Here is a 23925-nt window from a genome sequence, read left to right as displayed (position 1 = left end):
TTAGCACCCGACTTACACGCAATTTTTTTTCTGAACCTCTTGCGCCTGAATTTAAGAAATTAATATACGTTGTTATATGATCCATTTGATACACCAGCTTCGCTTATAATTGATAACTTTTCTATTTCGTATTATACAGAGTCTTACATTTTGTTTTATTTTTTGTTGTTTTTTTCCATAAATATGATGCTTGGCCTGTATTTAAGTGGACATAAGAATTTTCTTCTGTTCGCACAACCACGATGGGAATACGGTCTGACGATGCTGGCTGCATCCTTACACAGTTAAGTAAAGTAATAATTCGACTATCTTACCTAGAATAAAGATATCAAATAATATAATAATTAATTAATGATACGTAGATTATAAATTTAAATATATAGGAGTGTTGCACGAAATTAGTGCAATGCTCGCAAGTGCCGTAGATTAAGCGGCGAACATAAGAGATCGATCTATATCATGAGAGAAAAGAGGGCACAAAGGATGATATTATGCTGCCACACATTCACGAGTTGGCGCTCTCTTTGCAGTTGAGATGTAAAACATGTGCTACTTTGTAGCAGCATGTATTTTCTTTACTGATTTTAGCTCATAAATTCCTCGTAGATTATGAGGCATAAGATTGGCGATACACATGGCGATGCTAAATGCATCACTGATATAAAATTTACTTATATCTAGTAAACGTCCTCTGGGAGAGCTAAAGTATATATATATATATTTATGTATATATGTATATATGTATATATAATACATATATATATATATAGTTATAGTATAGTTTTATAGCAATATCAATTTTGTTTTTTTTTTTACTATCGTAATATAAAGTATTTATATGTAAACTTGCGTTCTCATTAAACTATATTTACATTCCTTTTTTTATTATCATTACACACACCGAAGATAAGTTCCTAGAATCAGGTTGCGCACTTAAGCTTATCTAGCGCATAATATCACCACAGAGAGAAAACCTACGTGGTGAGGCTAACATCATTGATTTTTTTTTGCACTTTTTCTGATAAAGTATATCACATTCCGAAACGTACGTAGTAATAAGATAAACATCTAGTTTGAACCCATTATGAACAAAGAGAAGTCTGGACAAATTAAAATAAAACAAATTGCGAACAAATTTATACAAAGTATAAAAACCGTGTTTTGTCGTTGTGTTGATTTGGAATAGAAGAGAAATTTAAAAAAAAATTTCTTTTATATATATTTGAATTGGTCTCAACCTGAATATAATGCGACAGCGAAAAAAGAAAGACGCGGCGGTGATTTTCCCATCCATTTCTAGGAAAGGTGGAATGAGTGTTGACCTTCTTGTGCTGCTATTCTTAATTTTTCCCGCATTATTTCCAAGGTAGTATAATCAGGCAATTTTAAATAGTTTACGCAAGTCATTACAGATGGTAAAAAGTCATCGGTTTTCATAGATGGATCAAAAGTTTTCCGCACTATCGTTAAGGGTGGGGTCAAACTTTTAAAGCCTGTAAAAGATATAATTTCATCAATTTATGATTATCGAATTCACTATTAAATATTAAGCAATGGAATAATTAAAAAAACAATAAATAAATAAATAATATATATATGTATGTATACTTACCTCCAACAGGTAATCGTGGTGATCCAGTAACAAATTGAATAAATTGTCTTTGCTCTTCGCTATTGTATTTGGATAAGACTTCAAATAAGAAACGTATAGCCCGAGAATCTGGAGTATAACCATGATCTGTACGACAACATTCCAAAAGAGTTTTTGTATCCCATTGACCACCACCTTGTGTGTGTCCGCAGAATACAGCTTCCAATTCTTCTGGGAAAAATAATCGTAATTGTGCTGGTGGAAATACCGATTCGAATCCTTCTCGAAATGCTTCCATTTGTCTAAAAACTCCTTCGTAGAGGAACCAATGTGTTACCAACTGTAATACGATATATTTATTCAGTTTTAATATTCATATAGTACATAGAAAAAAAGATGGAGAAACGTGTAAAGTATATTACGAATTATTTAATAGTAAATTTTTCCTATTTTTTTTACAATATATACCTTGATATATTGATCCAAATTATGAATAGTGACAGGTATATCACTTCCTCCTTTCCTTAGTTCTATATTTTCATAACCTGGTAATTCGAAGACAAGTCCAAGTTCAGAAATAGGACAACCGTCCAAATCAAGCGCTTCGATTCGTTGCGCTCTTTCCGTCATTCTTAAAGTTTGATCCTTTTCCATTATTTCTTTTCGTCTTACCACTTCTTGCAATTTCGTGAGGGTACGATGTATATCAGGACAAACGTATACTAAATCTGCTAAAGTAAGCGTATGTTCTTCTCCCAATAACCAACGATAAAATGTTAAACTAAATGGTAGATCCAACTAAAAAGGAAGAATCAATAGTTTTTATTGTAATTAATGATGTAAAATATACTACTACTTTACTATAAAAGCAACGCTGAAATTGAAAACATACCATTCTTGAATCATATATTGCCTTCGCCATAAATTTACCAAGAAATTTAAATTTCGTTTTGAGTTTCGCAAGATGCGATACTTTAGTACTCCACGGTATTGGCGTTGCGAAGAGTCCATGTATAGGATTAACGTAACCTGTCTCCGTAGGGTTTGAACTACCATGCCAGAGATCCAAGTCAGCACGTTGAAGTTCTTTAGAGACTAGCGCATAAAATTCTAAAGTTGGGCCCAAGCCAGTTCCGACCTATATATATATATAAAAAAAAAAAAAAAAAAAGAACAAAAACAAAAGGGATAGATCAATAAATCTATTTAATAACATTATAATGAATAATCATAAATAATGTATTTTCTGTAAAAGAAAAATATAAAATGAACCTCGTTGACATATTGCACTTCAAGAAGAGCTTTGCTGGAAGCTAAATCTTGAATAACTTGTTCCGCTTGTTTTAAAATGTCCGTTCTCGAAATAGTTCTTTTTCTTCTCTCTAAACGTGGAGTAACACGTTCTTGACTATCAGATCCTGACAATTCTGGAGCAGAGTCTAGAAGACGTTGGAGTGCTCTATCACGATCAAAGGATGTTGCGTACAATAGCAACTGCCTTGTTTCAAATGGAAATAGAAAGGGGCTATAAAGAACAAATTATATTTTATATAAATATCGGAGAATAAACATTATATATTAGAATTATGTATATAACTTACCATACTGTTGCTATTTGCTGCAACCATGATGGCAAATTTCCAGTCATAATAACTAACGGATCCTGCAGTTGTCTACTCGCCTTTGCTGCTATCTTGTTATTTATGAAATCTTGTGGAGATAATAGGCTCATACTTTTCAGATGAGGAAATAGAACTCCCCAATGACGATTAAGTGCATGTAGAAGCCGCAATAGACATAAGCCGTCTAAAGAAGCATCCGATATGGTTACAGATGGTGGCAAAGATGGAGATAGATAAGGAGTAAGTGGACATCGTTGCGCTGGAACTATTCCTTCCAACCAAAGACTATCTTCTTTTCGCTTTGAACTGATCTTTGTACTCTTGCCTTTGCCTTTTCTACTACCGCACTGTGAACTCGACCCTGGTTTGGAAGATGTCGTAGCCTCGTCCTCTGGTACAGGTCTGGATAAAAAAATAAATGTAACAAATTTAAAATAACACTAAGAACTTTTCGTCACGTTAACTATTTTATTCTAAAATCAAATTTATCATTAATCAACCTTGACAAATATCAAGAGAATATGCATTTATAATTATAATAGTGCCTCTGCTTTAACATCTTCAAGAGAGCAACTGGTTTGTACAAACTTACATTGAAAGAAACAGGGATAACAAAAATTGCTCTAAAAGTGATAATTATGCATTCAAGATATGGACCTTTTATTTAATGTTTTCGAAAGGATTTTCCTGCGACAAGCCTTCCTTGATATATGTTGTCATTTATTTGATATGATTTGGCAGTAACTACTATATTTTTTACTGCAAAAAATATTTAGCTGGAAATATATACCCCTTTAAGATTGAAAGGGCAAAAATCTCACTTGTACACTTGTTGCAAACTTCGGCAATCAGATGAGTCAAAGATCAAGAGTATCCTTCAGAAATAAGCCATATAATTATTACCAGTATTTAAGCATATTATTAAAAAATTAAACAATACCTGTAATATATCGTATGGGTTTGCACCCATACTGCATCGTGTCCCAAAGGAGGTTCACCATCTGCTTCTGCTTCTGAATGATCTATACCAGAACAACCAAATTGTCTTACTGCCTGGTATACGGTCATATTAAAAGGTAATACTTCATCCCCTATCAAAAATTGGAGCTTGTGTTTTGCAGAGCCTTGACTTATAACAACTGCTGCCTATAAATTAAAACGAAAATAAAAACAAAAGACAAAAAATATATGTAATAAAAAAAATAATAAAAAATAAAAAAAAATAAAAAGCAATAGACAACTTGTAATGTAAATTAACAAAGATGGAATAATATATATGTAATTCAAACTTACCAAAGTATCATCTATATCATCCTCGCTATTATCATCGTCACTAACCAAAGATTCTGCATCCCGTATTCTACCGTAGCCACGAACCATTAAATATCTTTCTATTGCTTGCACTAACGCAAGAGGATCTATTTTTACAGTACCTCCCTTCCATTGTTTTAAATTATTACAATCTGGATGCCGCTGAAGATTGCACTGTACCATAACGATTAAATCAGATTTTTTAATTTGTACAATTTTTTATTAATATTTCTCTTTTTAAAGAGTATGACAGAGATAAATTCTTATCAAAATGTTGTACCTTCAACTGATGCGTATTGAAAAATTTAAGAGCACTAGTTCCTCCACGTCCAGCACCGGATCCTGCTGGTAAATCATGAACCTTTACTGGAAATTGTTCCAACTGTGCAACACAACTGTTCAATTTTGCAACAAGAGCACCGAATGCTCCCGGTTGAAGATCTACGACATTGTTGTCTTGCTGTATCTAAAGATTGCAATAAACAAAATTTATTGAAATTTCGTGAAATTAAAATAAATTAAAACAAAAGGAAGGGGGGAGAAAGATAGAGAGGGAGAGAGAAAAAATGCAACATTTTCTTACAGTAGATTCTGCAAATAGTTGCCAGAACATCCGTAAACGATCGTAACGATTTCCAGGTGCGTCTGTGGTTGTGAGGTAGTTCAACAAAGCTTTTATAAGACCACTATAATTCATTTCAAAGGGAGATATATCACTTTCTAGTACAATATCTCGTAATTCGGTAAGTGCTGAGAACATTTCGTCTAATTGCTATCGAACACACAAAGACAGATGTTTAATAAACATAATTCTGTTTTTATTAAAGATACGACATTTTAATGACTTTATTTATACTTACATTTGATTGTAATCGTTGTATTGCGGCTGTAAGTCGCGCAAGAACCGTTAACGCTGGATGGGTGCAAGGTGCATCATCTTGATATCTTGCTAGGAATTGAGCAGCTTGTTCGCGTACCCATGCTTTTGCCTTATCCCGATTACCACCTGATAAATTTGGATTACTTGGTGGTTTTGATAAACTGGTTGAAGAACTTGTGTCTCTCTTATCACTAACAGTGCTTGACGATGACGATTTTCTTCCCCATCTAGCAGGATTAAGATTTCCCAAAAATCGATTATTCTTTTGTGTAAAACCAGTGAAAAGTGATTCTGGTTGTTGGGTTTGTTGCGTCGTAGTACCACCCAATCTAGAGAACCGACCTTTCTTGTTTTGACGTTTTCTTTTCAAAACATCTCCGATCCTTCTAATAAAATAATAGCGTTAAAATTATAGAAGAGAGATGAATAAATTGAAAACAAAAAAAGTTAGTCCAACTTCTATATTACAATATTTTGTACTTACAGATGAGCACTTTGCGGTGTACTTGCATCTTCTACGGTGGTATTCAAATCTGTCCTACTATGTGTATCCATTGAAGGGGTAAGATTTGGCTTCATTTGACATGTTGCAACTGCGCCAAATAATATATTACCATTTGTCGATGGAGAAGCAATAGGAGACGTAGCACTACTAGAGGACAACATCATGGTGGAAGAAATGGGTGTAGATGGACCTGGTTGTGGACTTGGTAATGATGTACCTGTTCGAAAGATAATACATGACATGTTTACAAATAGTTTTACTATTTAATTGAGAATGTTTTCATAATTACGACTCACCAGAAGAGCACTTGGGCGGTGAAACTCCAAGAGGTATTTCAGGATCAGCTAGCTGCCGTATTTGATGTAAGACACCTTCACGATGGAAATGGACCCCAAATACTTGCGGTAATCTTTTCATTAAGATACTTGCCATTTGTAGAGCTCCTATAACTATTCGTAAATCTTGCGACGCTAACATTCCTGCTATATGCGATGATACAACTTGATTTTTCAAAACATCCTGATATAAACAAAATGAACAATCAATAAATTATATAAATGTTTAAACATGTTATTTTGTACTAACCTTTAATAAATCAGTGGAGGCATAATATACCATACGAAGAAGTGCACGTAAACATTTACATTTTACAGCAGGCCCGGCTGAACTACTATACACTTCGTAGAGTACGGAGAATAAAGTTCGTATAAAAGATACCAACCATTCATTTGTTTCGATCACTGGAGGTACTACGTCCATGCTAGAGAATAACGAAACATTTAATAATTTTGAATTTACTGACATATATACACATTTACAAGTTCTAGAAATTCATTACCTAGATGAGCAAGTAGGGCTTTTACCCTCAACAGGATGAGCATTCACTCTACGAAATATACTCCGTGCCATTCCAATATCCTCATTAATCTGTTTCATCACAGTCAAATCTATTGTATATGTCCTCCCTAGAGTGGAAAGACATATCTCATCTTCTCCATTTTGAAATGCCATCTGAAAATGATCAGTTAATATGAAATGGTAATACTGATACATTCTCGTATATAAATTTGTTATATTTAATTGTACAGACAATAATTACTTTTCATAATACCTCAATAATCCTAGAATCAATAGTGCTGAACGGATGGCAGCAATGCCTTTCATCACGCCACTCCCAATGGACTGTTTCTTGTTGACTACTGGTCCTTTCGAGTAAACTATTTACACTGAATATACCGTCAGTTGGTAGCGGAGGCATAAGTTCTTCGATTAAACAAGTAATTTCAAACCATTCTTGTGGTGAACGTGGTACTAATTCTACATCTTCAGTTTTTATTTCCAAAGATCCAGTTAAAAGATAACTTAACGTGAAAGCTATATTTTGTTGTAAAAGCAGCTGCGCCAGATCAGGACAGCGATTTGATATCACAGATAACATTCGTAGCACTGTTATGAAGTTGCCAATACTGTTTACAGGTGGTGTAATCATAAGCTGTAATATTAATGTATAATATAGATAACATGAAATCATCGATTATTGAACTAAAAATTAGTAATCTACATACCAACTGTTGTAAATTTTGAAGAAGTTCTGCATTGATAATTTTATGTAGCATAACTGGGTCATGTTGAAAGCTATCAACCAGTCGACTGAAAGCTTGGCAAACACATTCAACACTTTTTTTATCCTGATTTGTCAGTCTGTTTGTTAACAATGGTAAGCTCTCTGCGACTAGATGAAAATCGTCAGGATGAAGATTTTGACAGCAATTAGCTGTGATTGTTAATGCTGCGCGTTGAGCCGTGATATTGAAGAAGTCAACAAATTTCAAACAAGCTGATACACCACCCTAATCAAATAAAAATGTATTGTATATGCGAGATCAAACGAGTTTTGTATATATTTACTTAAAGTTGTAGATAGATAATAACATACCGCGTGTAATATTGTTTTGCTATGTCGACGGGATAACATAGCTAAAGCTGTTAAGCATTGTTCAGCAACATCCATACATTCAATTGATTCTAGCTTCTGTAGAAATACTGGTACAGCATCAACAACAACGGTAGAAGATCGAGGCAAAGCTTCCATCATGTATGTCAAAGCACGACAAGCATGTGTCATTATAACGAAGTTGTGCTCTATTCCAAGTAAATTTATTAAAGCTGCAACCACTTGTTTAACAGGAAAACCTGTTAATGTATCTTCATTTCCCATAACAAGTATTTCTCCCATTCCTATGACAGCTTGTAATTGTTCGCCTTCGTCATCAACAGCTTGTAAACCAGCTAGGAGCTGTTGTGCTTTTGCAGCTGATAAAAAATAATTTATAATCATAAGTAAAACTATTTTTGTAAGTGAATTCTATTATCAAATAAGAGAATATATAAACGCAATTTAATCTGATAAAAATGATGATTTTTCACATATAAATGTATTTATTATAATTCTAAGAATATCAATATTATTAATATTAATACCTGAGCTTGCTCCCATACTTCTATTCAAAAGATGTTGCATTCGTGACCCCAATGCACCAAATACATGAGGAGGTAAACCTCTAGCTTCTAATAATGCTTGTAATCTCCCAACTTCACCATCATCACTTTCACTATCTCCTGTTGTACCAGATAATCCAGATGGTCCTCCACTCGCTTGTTTAAGAAACAACAAATTTTTTAATCTTATTAATTAAATATACGAAGTTAGTCTCAAAATTTTATATATATATATATTTTAAATATTACCAGTAGCAGATGTTACAGCTGACCCTCCTTCATCTTCACCCGTAGTAGTAACTAATTGACTACCAGGGATAGAAGATGATACAGATGTTGGGGTAGCACTGTTAGTAATAGATTCATTCCCTGACATTATATTTCCGGTACCTCCAGAAGTACTTTCCACCATTGACTTCCGTGCTCGTGATGAAGAGCGATGTCTAAATTTGAATTAAAATTATTATAATTTAATATAAATAATTTTGTGAAAAAGTATCCAAAAATTATTACCTTGAGCTAGAACAGGAACCCGTTGTGGAATCTTTTTTATGTTTTCCTGAAGTCTTGTTACTCGATGGCAGTTCCTTAGGTTGTTCACTTAAAAGTTTTATACGCGAACGAAGTGGATGTTTTTGTGAAGGATGAGGGTGTGCAGGGGTGGCAGTAGCGGTGGCAGACACAGCTGGATTAGTAGTGGCTGTTGATGTAATGCCACTAGTGCCTGCCCCGTCATGTGCCAACGCCCCCCCACCACTCTCCACAGAATTGCTAGCTGTGTTACCCACTCTGACGTTGGACTTCACACCCAAGATTTGACTACTCGTACTGCTACTTGTGCAGGTCGCACCACCGTGTGCTTTGGACCCTACAATATTTAAATAACATATGATTACTTGACTGTATGAAAAATAACAGAATAGTTTTTTTTTGAAACATTACTGATGCATTAGAAGTTATTTTAACTTTAATATTTATCACATGATAATCTTATTGTCTACATTAGAAATATTACTATATGTAGACTTTTTTTATATATATATATATTAGTGCATGTGAAATTTTAAGATTTGTGCTGTTCATTTTAATTTTCCCTAAACAATTGTGAAACTCAAACATTTTCGCAAGTTAAATATTAATAAAGAAAAACAAGAACATTAAAAAAACAAATACATTTTTTTTATGTTCTAATAAATAAGATATAAACAAGATCATATGTGAGCAAAAAAAATACATACAATTGTTTATCTTGATTTTAATTATCTTATTAGTAATAAGTACTTGTTCATATTTTTCTTCAAAGTATTTTCAATCATAAATATAATAGTAATATTATATTTTTAAAATGTATGTATTTGAAACTCATAGCTAATTATTAAATATGGCATATTATTTGTAAATTACATCATAAACATTCATCTATGTATGTAGACAATACATGATGAAATGTTATTTACTATTTCATGATAAATTTATCATAATACATTTGAAGAAATAAGTATCATTTTAATTTCTTTTATATATATAAAACAATATGTTTCTAAAATGAATATTTTGATTTCAATTATAATTTAAAATTACAAATTAAAAATAGAGCATGTTTTTTTCAATAGAATATTTTTACTTTATTAGTTTGTTCACCAAAATATTTTAGTGCAAAAATTCCTTCTATTTTTTATATTTTTACTTATAATTTTAAAAATGTATTATAATTTTATTATTAAATGATAGCTGATCAATTATTAGATTAATATGATATAATGTAAAATTTACTTTTATATGGAGAGATTCCTTGAATTTTATTAATGTTATATTAATAAGAATCATTTATAAGAAACTTTACGAAAATGTTTGCATATAGTTTATATAAATTATATTGATCTTTATTTATATTGTAACCCAAATAATAATGTTATATCACGATATTATTAATAATATCAAATTCAAATTGAAAAATTAATTTTGTTGAAATAAAAATTCTATAAGAAAAATTAATTTATGGTTATGAAGTGGTATATGTATATTAAACAAAAAAAAACAAATAATTATTTAAATTATATATTTTTATTAAATACTGTCCCATAAAATAACTCGATAATTACAAGAACTGCACTTTATTATTATATTATTTAAATAAGAGAAACCTTGCATGTAGATGTAGGAAGATTTATATAATGTGGTTTAATAAATGTAGCATATCCTTTTCTTTAAATATCTATACCTTGTATTTATAAGAGAAAATAAGGGGAAGAGAGAAAATGTGGTACGAATTGTGTACTCCTTAAGCTTACCTTCTTGATGGTACGTTTGTGTTGATATTGGAAAAAGTGCTTTGACAGCAGACACAAATCCTTCCAGACATTCGCTCATCCTCAGGCCTAATGATACAGTCTGATCTATGACTTTTATTTTAATAATGCTACCTTCTTTATTTTTTATGATATTTCTGATAAAATCCTCGCTCTATAATTTTAAATCTATCTTTTCCCTACTTTGTATATATAGGGAATTGTACTATGTGTTATTGCAATGTTCATGCAAGATATTTTCTTATATTTATTTGAATTAAAATAAGTAAATCAGAGAACAAAGATTATTATAAAATTTGTGTGAAATATATTTATAAATTTAATGTTTGTGCAGTTCTGTTTTTAACTTAATAGCATTTTAGTATGCTGGTATTTACTATGTAAAACATTTCATTATATGTCAAGAATATTATTATATAAATTCAATAAACCAAAATAACAATGACAACTATATGTATGTAGCTATTAAAAAAGCATATTAAATCACTTAAAAAATTATTTCTGCACATGCACACTAATATATTTAATATAATTATATAAATGTAAATCCATATATTTAATTATGAAATTAATATTTAATGAATAAAATAACACACTTTAAATTAAAATGTGTATTGCTCTTAAGGTCACTTATTTGCATGTTAACAACATCATGTTGGTCACATTGCCAAACACATATGGTAGATGTAAATTTAATATATAAAATTGATCTTAATATGCTGCACTTGTGCCATACCACATAATATATATACATATATATATATTATGCTTTATAAGTTGATAAATATTAGAGTATAAAAATGGCTAATTCTAAAATCTTATATAACCTTTTATATAAGAACTAGGTTGTTCTTTCTTCTAAGCAAATCAGTTTACACTTGTCATAAATAATATAATATATGTTGATTGTGGAGTATATGAAGAATAATCAATAATAGAGTCTCACTATTTATTTTTTAATACTTAATTTTTTAATTTCTAGTGTAAATTTTGGTTTCAGAAATAATTAGGTTAATTCTAATGGTATTCAAGAAAGTTTTATACATTATCCTTTATATATATTTACAATCAACATTTTATTTAATATAAAATGTTATATACTAACCTCTTTCCCTTGATGTAGTTGAATTGCTAGAAACAGGAGTAGCACTCGATGATGATGCCAAGTTGTTGTACGTCGAAGATGATTTTCGATTACTATAGCCACTATTTAATGATAAGTTGTAGCTACTGCTTGCTTGCAATAAAGTTGCTGAATTTTGTGGGGTACGAGAACGAGTCCTCGAAGCTACACAATCTATAGCTGTCAAGTTTAACTCTGGCAAACTTGTCCTCGTGTTGCGAACTCTTGTATTACCACTAATACCACAATTAGACTGCTGAACCTTGTGTTGCAGTCTCCAATCTGTATCTAAGAAAAAATAACTAATTCATATGGATGTTGAGATTAATGTAACAAATTCTTGATGTAACAAATCACTACACAATTATAACTATTTCACATATTGCAATTACCTAGGAATGGTCCTAAACCACTTCCATGATTTCTGCGTTCACCCTTTATCTTGTCTTCTCCTTTTGAAGAATCTATAGAATGTCTATGTGCAGATGTGTTGTCAAGGTCCTGAGGTGGTTGAGGATCACCAATAGTTTGTCTACGTCTTTTCTCTTCTACTGGCACTGGGATACCACTACTTTGTCGCTTTCTATAGCCACTTGTACCACTGCCTGAGCTTTTCCCTCTAATTTTAGAGGTACCTGCTGAAGCACTGGCCTTCTCTACAGACCCCCCTGACAACAACTGATCTTGTTGATCTGCCATAGATTAATTGACTCATGCCACTATACTGCCTGTAACAAAAGCAACAAATTGTAATTATTATAGATGATATAACAATATACTAATATAATATTATATATTTTTACATATCCATGGAATGCTTTATATCTCGTAACTACGTCATTTTCAAATTTGATTGGAAAGTGCGTGTGCGTGTGCGTGTGTATACATGTATATGTGTCTATATTATATATATATATAAATAAATAAATATATGTATATATATATATATCTACACCCACACATACATATAAAATCTGTATATTAATCTACTTGAACTGAAAACAATAAGATGATAATTCTATAGCAGATTTGTCAATGCATAACCTGAGGATCAATACATATCTTTGTTCTCAATTATTAACACTTGAAATGTTGCTGATATATTGTTAAAGAGCTTAAAGCTTTGGATCTTTTCATAAAGCAATATATCTCAACTGTCCAATCAAATATTATTAATCTTAATCATTATAATAAATAATCAAAATTGAAATAGAAAACAATTTTTTAGGAAAGGAGATATAATGGAAAAAAAAAGAAAGAAAGAAAAAAATGTGACTATATGTTTCTCCTATATTTTCCCATAAGGCTTGTTTGCTACCAATTTTTGTTAATAAAGCATTAATAATTAATGCTTAGAATGTTTCTACGAGAGAAAAAAAATGCAAAATTTGAACACTTAAAATATACAAACCGTGTTAAATCGCTGCGCACTGTGATAAGAAGACCGTGACTAAATAACACGCAATTAATGTTTTTCCTACGCAGCGAAAGAGATAGTATACCAAAGGCAGAATCATAACAAACACTGTAACTGAAGTCCATCCGCGATAAGGGTAACAATGCAAAATTGTGCCATTGACATCTGTACGAACGCTTTGTGAAAGGTTTGAGATGAATTGTGAGAATAACAATCGCGAGAGGAATAAGTAAATCGAAAAAGATCGAAGATAGATATAAAGGAATTTAACAAAGAGACTCATAAGCAGCGATCCACCATTTGCTTGCAAGCAAGTAATGGAGGACGAGTTCTTTTTCCACCACTACCTTCCCCCTTCTCACTCTCTGTCCTCTATCAGTCTTACTCTTTCCCTCCCCTCCTATCTTGTGAACTACTCTCTCGCTCTCGAAGCCCAGTGTGTGTGCTGTATGACCTCAGGTACACCAAAAAAGAAAATCCCTCGCATGAGGGCAGAAACGACCGGTCCTTCCCCCCGAGGGGATGACTATTGTGCGTATTACCTGAATGTCGGTACAACATGCCCAGGGCATTACGAGGAAAATGTTCTCTTCTCACTCGCAAAAGCTTTCACGACAGTCTATGTCCTTCCTTTTATACATACGTCTATTCACCGTCCGGGAACAGGACTCACGCGCACGCAACCTACGTTGGTGAGCGGTTCCAACGATGTGTCCCCCCCTCACGCACAATGAGCCACACACCGAGAGACACGCCAAACGCGCACCACCGAGGTAGACTGAAAGCACGATTCCGTACGAGGAATGCGACGAGCCTCGTTACTAGCGGCGGGGTTGGTTGGAATTGGAAGTGCGGAGAATGCTCCGCCTCCGTTTCCCCCACCACTAAAGAAAAGGAAAACGTCACATGCGCCGAACCAACCATTGCGGTGCGTTCCAAAATTCACTGCTTGGCGCGCTCTTTTGATCGTTCTACGTATTTCTTTAACGTTTACTCACGATATTACTAATGGTTACAGTCATTCTTTTATTATTTTCTTTCGAACCTAAGAATCGTTCGAATATGTAATGACCGATCGAAATCACGTATTATTTTTATAAATTTTTTAATGCTTACGCATAGTCTTGCATCTGTTTCCAAACAGCGTATCGTTATAACGTGGTGTTACTCCGTAAAAATGTACAACGAATTTATCAAATATTTAAGCGGAATAAAATTGATATGCAAAATCGATCGAATGTACAAAGATCTTATTGTATTTTACTCGTGTGTCTACAAATATATAGATAACTGCGAATACATAAACGAAAAATCTAATAGTATGATACTTATTCAACGAATTATCCGTTAAGAAAAATGATGCAATAAAAATATGGGAATATTAACAGGATATTTTCGCCATTAAATCGACGGATATTGAATATAAAGAACAGTTTGCATGTATAGATTCGTTTAATGACATTCGCTTATACTCTATTAAATACACAAAAATGAAAATATAGTAATAAATAATTTCTCCTATTTGTGAATGTGTAAAACTGTTTATATCGTTAATAATCATGTATTTATACAACATGATAATTTACAGACCGTGTAACGACATCTCTATATTTCCATTAGAAATATGTATATTATCACACTTTTGTTCCCATGCATATTGTAAATGAACTTGAATGAACACGTCACAAAAATATCACTCTCTTGAAATATTATATAAAACGTACATGAAATTCTTGATAATACGCGACGTAACCGCATAAAAAATAATATTACATGTCTAATTGCAATGAAATATCGTCACACATCGATTGTAGTGAAACGAAGGAGACGCAATATTGATATTCACTCAGCGAGCTCAGGTTACGTTCAAAGCGGAATCAGTATCGTTTGAATATTTGCATGTCGAGTTTACCTTTCATTCGTCGATGCTTGACAGGCTTTAAAATCAAATTCTAATAATCGCGTTAATAAAAACGGAGATGACAAGCACCAAATTTTTCGCGTAATAAAAACGTTCGTTAAAAGCACGCAACTTGACAACGATGATGTTGTAATAGGATGTCGGATGCTGGTTCTATTGTTTGACCTCGGGTTGAACGTAGTAACCACGATTGGCTGAAAACTTCATTTAGTAGTACCCAATTGGTTGCTGATAAACTGAACAGTTTTCTCAGGTTGTATCATAACAACTTGAGATAAATCAGCTGTGCCCGTAAATCACTCGATTAATTCAACTTTTATTATTACCGACACAGACACATTAATATTTTTTCTTTTCGATAGCACACTATTTTCGACAGCTTGCATTTACTCACCGAAAAAGGGAGCTCCTCCCTGGAAGTCGGACTCCAGTTACGCAATGCGATGCGCAAAGGGACACGTGAAGATACAGAGTGAGCTGTCAAGTCGATTCGAGTGTCGTCTGCTAAAATACTTTAACCTAAGATTATGCATGATACAAGATATTCCATCGACATATCGAAATGAACATGAGCATTTGCTTTTATGGCACGAAAATATCTCGTGATGATTGGTCGACACTCTCGTCGTTTCAACGGTGACCGATCAACGTTAAGAACGTGGATATATGTATAGTACTATTTGAATGATATATACTATATACTATATATTATGTATTATATATTATATATTATATGAATATGTATCATGAACGTATTCGTTTTTTGTTGCTAATATAATACAATATTTTTCACAGATACAATATCCTGATGAAAAATAAATGATTCGATCATTAACGATAAGGTTTCGTGACGTCATATTGGCAATACTTTCGATAACTGCTAGTGATAAAATGAATAGAGTTCAGAAATATTGAACAGCTATTTTTGAGACTAACCTTTGTTTTATAATTGGTAGTCAAAAATGTCAGCTGTTATTTTAAAGAACTCTGTTCAATCGTCAAGTAAGATTCTCATTAATGTTCAAACGAATTATATACGTTGATGTATTTTATATTACACTATAAATTATATAGCAGTATAATTATGTAATAGCAATTTTTAGTATTATTTTATGTTTCAGAGTTACAAACAATACATTTTGCAAGTATTATTGTCCAAGGAAATAATTATTCCAATCAACCACGTATTATTAAAAATCCAACTACAGCTTCTTTAAAAAGAGGTACAGGAGGACGTTCTTCTTTCAATGGAGTAGTATGTACAGTCTTTGGTAATACTGGTTTGGTTGGACGGTATCTATGTAATCGTCTTGGGAAGATTGGAACACAGGCATGTCATACTTATGTACAACATGTAGCAGGATAAGTAAGAGGATATAGTCATAGTGAAATACGTTATAATTTATTTAAGAAATAAATAATTGTTTATATAGCGGTAGCTGTCATTAAATCATTATTTAATGATAAAATCACAAAATTGTCATTTAATATTATAATAGCAATATAATTAATATTAATCTGTTTAAATAAAAGACAAATTATATTTTCAGTTGATCCTTCCACATCGATCAGATTTTTATTTCAGTAAGCAACTTAAACTTTGTGGAGATCTTGGACAAGTACTTTTCCATCCGTTTGATTTACGGGATGAAGAATCTATCTATAAATGCGTGAAATACTCAAATGTAGTTGTCAATTTAATAGGCAAAGATTGGCCAACAAATAATTTCTCTTATGAGGATGTACATGTAGAAGGAGCGAGACGAATTGCTAAAATTGCTAAAAAAGCTTGTGTGGAACGTTTTATTCATGTTTCTTCTTTAAATGTATCTCCTAACCCTAAGGTAATTGATTGTTTTAATAAATATATATAATAATTTTATATACAATTTACATTATCTTGTTTATATAAATTAATATGATAAATTTAAAATTATAGAGAAAATTTATCTTATTCTCTGTGATTCTTAAATTTTATGTTTATAATTGTTTAAATTAGATTTGATGAAAATTATAAATAAATTATTCTGTATTTTATAAGCCATTGGTTTTGAAAGAAGGCTCACAGTTTTTAAAATCAAAATGGGAAGGTGAATGTGCTGTGAAGGAAGAATTTCCAGAAGCTACAATAATTCGTCCATCCACTATATTTGGAATGCAAGACAAATTTTTGACTTATTATAGCAGTAAATGGAATCAATTTATGCTGTATGTAAAAAGTTTTCTATATTTATATAAATGTATTTACTTTCGTATATTTTAACAATGTATATATTTTATATTACAATAGAATTCCAGTACTTTGGAAAAAGGGCGAACAAACAGAAAAACAACCAGTTCATGTATCTGATGTAGCTGCTGGTATAACTGCTACCATATTAGATCATAATACTGCTGGAAAAACCTATCAATTTGTTGGGTATGTATCTTGAAAAAGTCATACATACAAATGAATATCGTAATATCAAATATTGTATATTTTTAATTATGACATAAACAACTTTTTGTCCTTATATTTATACTAGACCAAGAAGATACAAATTAAGAAATTTAGTTGAGTGGATTCAGAGATCAATAACAGAAGAATGGGAAAGTGCGGGTTCAGAAATATTAGATCTAGATACAGCTCTACTCTTCCGGTTGAAAGTATCTTTGAATGATGCTTTTGGCATTACACATCGAATAAATCATTTACATTGGGAAGGCATAGAAAAAGTATGTATTATTTTATAGAGTATGTAATTAAATTTATACTTACAATGATATAAAAAATTATTGCAAGAGCTATAATAAATCGAGAAATTTTAAATACTTCTTTTATTTTTTATATATTTACTGTTTCTTTATTATGCATTATATAGGACAGTACAAGTGATGTAGTATTAAAAGATTTACCTACACTGGAGGACCTTGGAATTGAGCTTGCTTTCCTTGAAGAACAAGGTGCATGGGATTTAAAATTATATCACAGACACGCTTATTATGAAAAATCTTTTGAAGAATACAAAGCAATACCACCTCCAGAATGTATACCACTTTAAGTAATATCAATTTTCAGAATAACATAGTTATGATAGAAAATAACTATTTGTTATAAACATATTGTAAATTCATTATCTAATAAATTTCTGTATCATGTTCTAGAAATGAATATTTACCACAATATGTGTCAATAAAAAAAAAACTTACCTTTGAAAATCAAGAACAAGGTCAATTTTTGGAGACGATCTTTGACTGATGAATCATATAGTCACACAATTTTGTTAAACTGTATACAATTATATCATTATTTAGAATTTCTTTTTTCAAATGAATAAATTAATTATTACATCATTGCATCAGATCATGCTAGGTCAGTAATAACACGTTTGACGAATGTTAAACGGTTTTCTTTTAGTAGTTACATAAAACATGTAAATATTAAATCATTGAGGTATACAATACTTTCCTAAAATTTGGCCCGATTAGAATTATATCTGTCAAGGCAGGTAAAGCAGATAGGATATGTTTTATACCATTCTAATAGTCTTTCTATACGAAATTCGTTGAAGATGTAAATTGGCACACACAAATCTTTACGTCCGTCTCTGAATTTATGCAAAAAATGTGGTAAAATGTTATTAGACTAAAGAATATACCACATTGTCTATATAAAATATATAAACAAAATTTTATAAAATTATTTATAAAATTTCTTTACAAGCATTTGATTACATTTGAGGCACCTGGCGCATAGCAATAGCTTGTATAACTCTACGTAATTTACCAACTGTTCGTTTTCTTCTAGAATGTCTTCTGAATATTAGCCAATTCCATCGATTCAGCAAACAAAAAAGAATCACACATACCATAATAATTATTACTATATAATACCATTGATTCACAATCACTTGATGGTCCTGTTCATTTTGTTTTATGTTATTAACGACTCCATTTAAATTATTATTATATAAGAAAGGAACACTTGCTCCAATATGTCGTTTAAGCCACAATGAATCTTCTTGTGGAATTGGATTTGCAGCCATTATTCCACTTCCCACAGAGAGTAATTTCTGAGATTTATATAAATTTCTGAAATATAATAATAGGATAAAATTTTTGTATACATTGTTATACTTATTTTACAGAATTATTTATCTTTAGATTTACTTATATTTATTTTTATAAAAACATTTACGATTATTTAGTTGCATATTAATGGATGAAAGATATTATGCTTACGTGGGTGCAGATTCATTAATTGGTTTTGGTAAAGCTAGCGTAATAGTAGGACACGATGGTAGTGGCCGATAGCGACCTGCTCCAGTACCTTCAGATGCTACTACCTTGCTATGGCGTTTGAAATTACTACCTTCTATTCGTTGAGGTAATATATTATTTTCGAAATGATCTGGTTCCTTTGGATCTTTATTCGAATGTGAATTTTCATTCATAAATATAGTTGCTATACGGCCCGTAGTAGTATATTCTAAAATGGCATCGAGCATCCAGAAACAAGCTAGAAAAATATCATATATTTTTGTAAGCAATATTTAATATATATATAATCATTAATTTAATTAAATAAAACAATGATCAAAATATATACGTTTTTGTAAATGACTGTCGTCAATGCAATTTGAATCTCCATATACTACAAGCCTACCAGGCATATCATTTACACGTTCTTTCTCATGATTTTCCTCTGGAAATTCTTCTTCAAAATCTTTTATATCGTTATCTTTAATATTGTAGTTTTCCTTAGCACTATCATAACGTTTAGTTTGTAAAAGTCCAAGAATTGGTACAAGTTTTGATGATCCTGTTTCCGTTTCCAGAAGAAATTCTTGACCTTGATCACGTAATTTTGCATAAAGTAGAACTCCATCTTGTGGAAATCTTGTGTGATTCATGTAAAAATATATAATCTAAATGTTTTTATATAATTTTTCGGGATAAATTATTGGGATAAACTAAATATAATTTACCGAGCAATAGTTGATCCAGAAGCAAAAGATACAGGTGAATGTTGACCAAGACTAAATTGACCATCTTGTACTTGATCACTAAATGCTATTCCCCAGTTAGGATATAAGAGGTCGTTTAAAGCTGGTATATTTGCACCTCCAGTATCAGGAACCCACCATTGTCGTGTATTTTCATCATAAAATTTTACCTTTCGCATGACAGTAACATTATACCAATCTGCAAAGATAATTACAGAAAGTCCATCTTCTTCGACATCTTGTTTTAATTTTGCTACCTAGAAAGAAAATTCGTTGATTTTATAATTATAAAATGAAAATATAAAGGAAAATCTTTTGTATAAAAAAATTAAAATATACGTACTTCTTCAGGAAAGAATTCTTCTTCTGTATCAACGACGAGTAATGTTCCATAATTTTTAGCATCAAAACAGGTAAATGGATAGCCAAGTACTTCGAGATAATATCCAGCATTGCGTAAATGCTGATACATATCTTTAAAATTTGTGTGAATATGATCACCGTTCCAATCAAGAGGATCACTTTTTGCATGTAAATCATCCCTTGGAAAATATCCTGGAGGATAACGTAAGTTATGGTACTGATCCCAAAGAATACGTTTGCTGTTAAACAATAATCATAATAATTATATGTATAATATAAATAATAATGTATATAAGTTGTACAGATCAAAACAAAGTATATATTATGTATAGTTACTGTCGAGGTGGAGTCGGTATAACTTTGGCTTTTAATGGTAGCTCAATCGTTGATTGACGGGATTCTTCTTCTCCATCACTTGGTGGTGATTTTATAGTTATAGATATGTGACCTATGTGTGAATATAATATTAACATGATTTTTGCTATATAATACCTATTTAATAAGTTATATTACCTTGTGCTATACCCTGCCAATCACGAGAACTCGATGGAACAGTTATAGAAACTGCTAACCAGCCAGACCATGGCCATAGAACATCGCTGTGCGTTAATGATATATCAATTCGTTCGCCGTTACCATTCCCAGTATATGGATGCCAAGTAAGATCCGTAATATGACCCGAAACACCCAATCCATTTATTATTGTTATATTTACGATCGTTGGTATACCAGTATGATAAACAGCTTGAGTACAATATGGCCACATATACTGGCACTCAGTCAGATCTATATAACTGAATTTATATTATCTATGAAACATAGATGACCTCAGTGTTTTATTGTTTTATTTATTACAGACAAAAGAGTAGTTACCTTGGACTGAGTGTACACATGGGCGTGTATAATCTTAAAAAATGAAACGCTCTCAACAAATCTAATTTTCCTGCTCCTTGTTCAAACATACCAACTCCTGGTAAACGTCGTGCGGAACTGAGTAAGGCTTGTTTCATACTAGCCGGTGTTACCTTCTTATAATAAAAAGTTTGTTTTGAAAAAATAAATGTCCTCCATGTACATATAAAAATAGATATATTTTTCAAAACAATAATTACCCTTCTTTTAACATTTTGAGATCCATCTGGCTGAACAAAACCACTTGCTAAAAGTGCTACAGCACCAGCTACAACAGGACTAGCAACAGAAGTACCAGAGAGTGTTCTGCAACCAGTCTGCAATGCCGAACCTCTCACACCTGATCCATATGTAACTAAATCAGGTTTTACTCTTCCATAACCAGATGGTAATTCCCACGTTGTCATACCTCTTGATGAAAATTTAGCAATTTGATCTTCCCAATTTATACCTCCTACACCAATGACATCCATTTGGTCAGCAGGATTATTTAATGTTCTGTATAAGATATGAGAGATTTGTAATATAAATAAATAAAACACAAATAATAGCAATAGTTGACACTTACAAATAACAATAATTGGCACTTACCCATAAAGAGGACCGTCATTTCCAATTGCAGACACCATAATTACACCATTTGCTGTAAGTTCCCAAACTTTATCAACAAATGGATGATCCATAAAGTCTGGACCACCAATACTGAGATTTAGTACTGTAACTTTAGTTAGTATAGCATAATTGAATGCATCAAGAAACCATGATGTATATGATACCTATACCAAACAAATATAGAAAATAATAAAGGAAAATTTTTCAATAGATTATCATAAATTTTATATAAATAATTAAGAATATTAGGTATATATATTTATAAATAAATGAATATATATATGTATGCATATATGTATGTATGTATACTTGAGCATTAGTGAAGACACGAAAAATATGCAATTCGGCATCTGGTGCAAATCCAAGACATTCTCTGGAAGATGAAGCTATAACACCAGCAACAAATGTTCCATGACCTAAACCATCTTCTAAAGTTTTTTCATTTGTCCAATTTGAACGTTCTTTAATTTTTTTGAAGTGTGGATGGCTAGCAGCTAATCCAGTATCAAATATTGCTACCTAATATGTATAATTTGAAGCTTTATTTTAAATTATATTAATTATATTTCATACCTACTTACTAACTATTTTTATTATTCACCTTAATACCATGACCCGTTACACCCATGCCCCATAATGCATCTGCTTGAAGTATACTCGTAATTTGTCTTGGAATAGCACGTAGTAACCTACGAGATGCATGTCGATTTATTGGTTGCCAGAAATGATTACCCTAAAATTAAAAAGTTTCTATAATATATGTGTTTACAAATTAATCTTACCTAATTCTAGATATGAAAACATACATAAGTATTAATTTTCCTTTTGAATCCTTTATATTCAGGAAGTTCTCCTTCTTCTGTGATATTAATATATTTTAAACTTCTATGCACTAGTCTTTGAGGTGTTACTCTTTTTATGAGTGGATGATCCATTAAAGCATTGAGTCCATGATAATTATCAGTTTCTTCTAAGAGAACTACATCAAAATCACTAGGAAAATTACTTGCCAAATTATTTCGAGCAAGTAATTTCCAATTATTAATCCCAGATGAATTCAATGCAGCACATATATAATTTCTACGAGTATGAGGTTTGTAGTAGCCTTTGAATGCTACAATATATTCATTTTTAACAATTCTAGATGAAAATTGAACTTTAACTTCGTGGATATTATGATGTAAATCACATGATGATATCGAGTAGGTATCATATGTTTGTGACTTATTATGTGCTGAGTTATGACGAGTCTGTTCTTCTTCTAATGAACAGTTTAACTGGTGATTACTTGTTTTGTTCGCAAAGATAAGTAGTAATACCAAAATAATGTACAGCCAAGATATATGAGACTTCATACTATTAGCACGAACTGAAAATTATAGATTATTTAAATTATCTATTACTCAATGAAAATATTAGAGTATATTTTATATAACATAGATGATCATTTATTCTTTTTTCTATCTATTTCTTTAATTTAACATTATTGTATAGATGTTGACAATGAGTCATTCATTTATTATTCAGTATATTTTTTCTGTACATAAAATCAACTATATGTTAATAAAATTTGAACACTTACAATATTCAATTTTATCATAAAGATAATGATGAAGAATAAATGTTTACTTACGGTAACGATATATTTATCTTTCACGTCATAACCTTAAGTTTTATTTATCATAGAAATCCACATTGAAATCTTGCAGCTGTACATTTTTAATTATTTCCTTTAAAGGTAAGTCATTGATTTCTTAAATTGTAAATACATTGTAAAGTATACATACAATGAAATTATGTATATCAAGTTATCCATGCTTCGATGTTTACAAATCTCACTGCATTTAAAGACAGAGGTGCAATTGCAATGAGGTT

At 31.4% G+C, this 23925-nt stretch overlaps 3 protein-coding genes across 6 annotated transcripts; 1 reads left to right on the top strand and 2 right to left on the bottom strand.

Annotated features, from left to right (window-relative positions):
- Nucleotides 1-98: 98 nt before the first annotated feature.
- On the bottom strand, nt 99-14042 carry LOC127072004 (E3 ubiquitin-protein ligase TRIP12). 2 transcript variants are annotated; one of them, XM_051011980.1, is made up of 26 exons: nt 13252-14042; nt 12233-12568; nt 11823-12128; nt 10700-10804; nt 8922-9276; nt 8658-8851; nt 8391-8564; nt 7846-8222; nt 7475-7759; nt 7021-7401; nt 6748-6920; nt 6495-6669; nt 6206-6428; nt 5889-6126; nt 5385-5790; nt 5108-5296; nt 4805-4990; nt 4507-4698; nt 4154-4359; nt 4035-4088; nt 3193-3615; nt 2864-3116; nt 2484-2729; nt 2060-2389; nt 1613-1931; nt 99-1493 (listed from the first exon to the last, which is right to left on the bottom strand). In XM_051011980.1, the coding sequence occupies exons 2-26, from the start codon at nt 12537-12539 to the stop codon at nt 1297-1299; spliced, it is 6294 nt and encodes a 2097-aa protein (XP_050867937.1). In that variant the 5' UTR covers nt 12540-12568; nt 13252-14042; the 3' UTR covers nt 99-1296. The 2 variants fall into 2 exon arrangements, with proteins under 2 accessions (XP_050867937.1, XP_050867938.1); XM_051011981.1 differs by lacking the exon at nt 4035-4088 and having other exon boundaries at nt 10700-10786; nt 13252-14041.
- Nucleotides 14043-15941: 1899 nt separating this feature from the next.
- Nucleotides 15942-18329, top strand: LOC127072022 (NADH dehydrogenase [ubiquinone] 1 alpha subcomplex subunit 9, mitochondrial). Its single transcript, XM_051012022.1, has 7 exons — nt 15942-16180; nt 16300-16508; nt 16729-17022; nt 17220-17386; nt 17469-17597; nt 17704-17893; nt 18040-18329. Exons 1-7 carry the CDS (start codon nt 16141-16143, stop codon nt 18217-18219), a joined length of 1209 nt encoding a protein of 402 aa, XP_050867979.1. The 5' UTR covers nt 15942-16140; the 3' UTR covers nt 18220-18329.
- Nucleotides 18330-18551: 222 nt separating this feature from the next.
- On the bottom strand, nt 18552-23898 carry LOC127072008 (membrane-bound transcription factor site-1 protease). 3 transcript variants are annotated; one of them, XM_051011988.1, is made up of 14 exons: nt 23684-23898; nt 22857-23419; nt 22652-22783; nt 22360-22569; nt 22030-22214; nt 21639-21936; nt 21400-21551; nt 21040-21320; nt 20863-20974; nt 20507-20765; nt 20146-20420; nt 19767-20056; nt 19400-19676; nt 18552-19249 (listed from the first exon to the last, which is right to left on the bottom strand). In XM_051011988.1, the coding sequence occupies exons 2-14, from the start codon at nt 23403-23405 to the stop codon at nt 18889-18891; spliced, it is 3381 nt and encodes a 1126-aa protein (XP_050867945.1). In that variant the 5' UTR covers nt 23406-23419; nt 23684-23898; the 3' UTR covers nt 18552-18888. The 3 variants fall into 3 exon arrangements, with proteins under 3 accessions (XP_050867945.1, XP_050867944.1, XP_050867946.1); XM_051011987.1 differs by having other exon boundaries at nt 21400-21554; nt 23684-23897; XM_051011989.1 differs by lacking the exon at nt 23684-23898 and having other exon boundaries at nt 21400-21554; nt 22652-22739; nt 22833-22970.
- Nucleotides 23899-23925: the final 27 nt, after the last annotated feature.

Source organism: Vespula vulgaris, chromosome 24, assembly GCF_905475345.1.
Source record: "Vespula vulgaris chromosome 24, iyVesVulg1.1, whole genome shotgun sequence".
NCBI classification, from domain to species: Eukaryota; Metazoa; Arthropoda; class Insecta; order Hymenoptera; family Vespidae; genus Vespula; species Vespula vulgaris.
The sequence above is the reverse complement of the archived record's forward strand: the minus strand, read 5'-3'. Positions and strand labels throughout refer to the sequence as shown.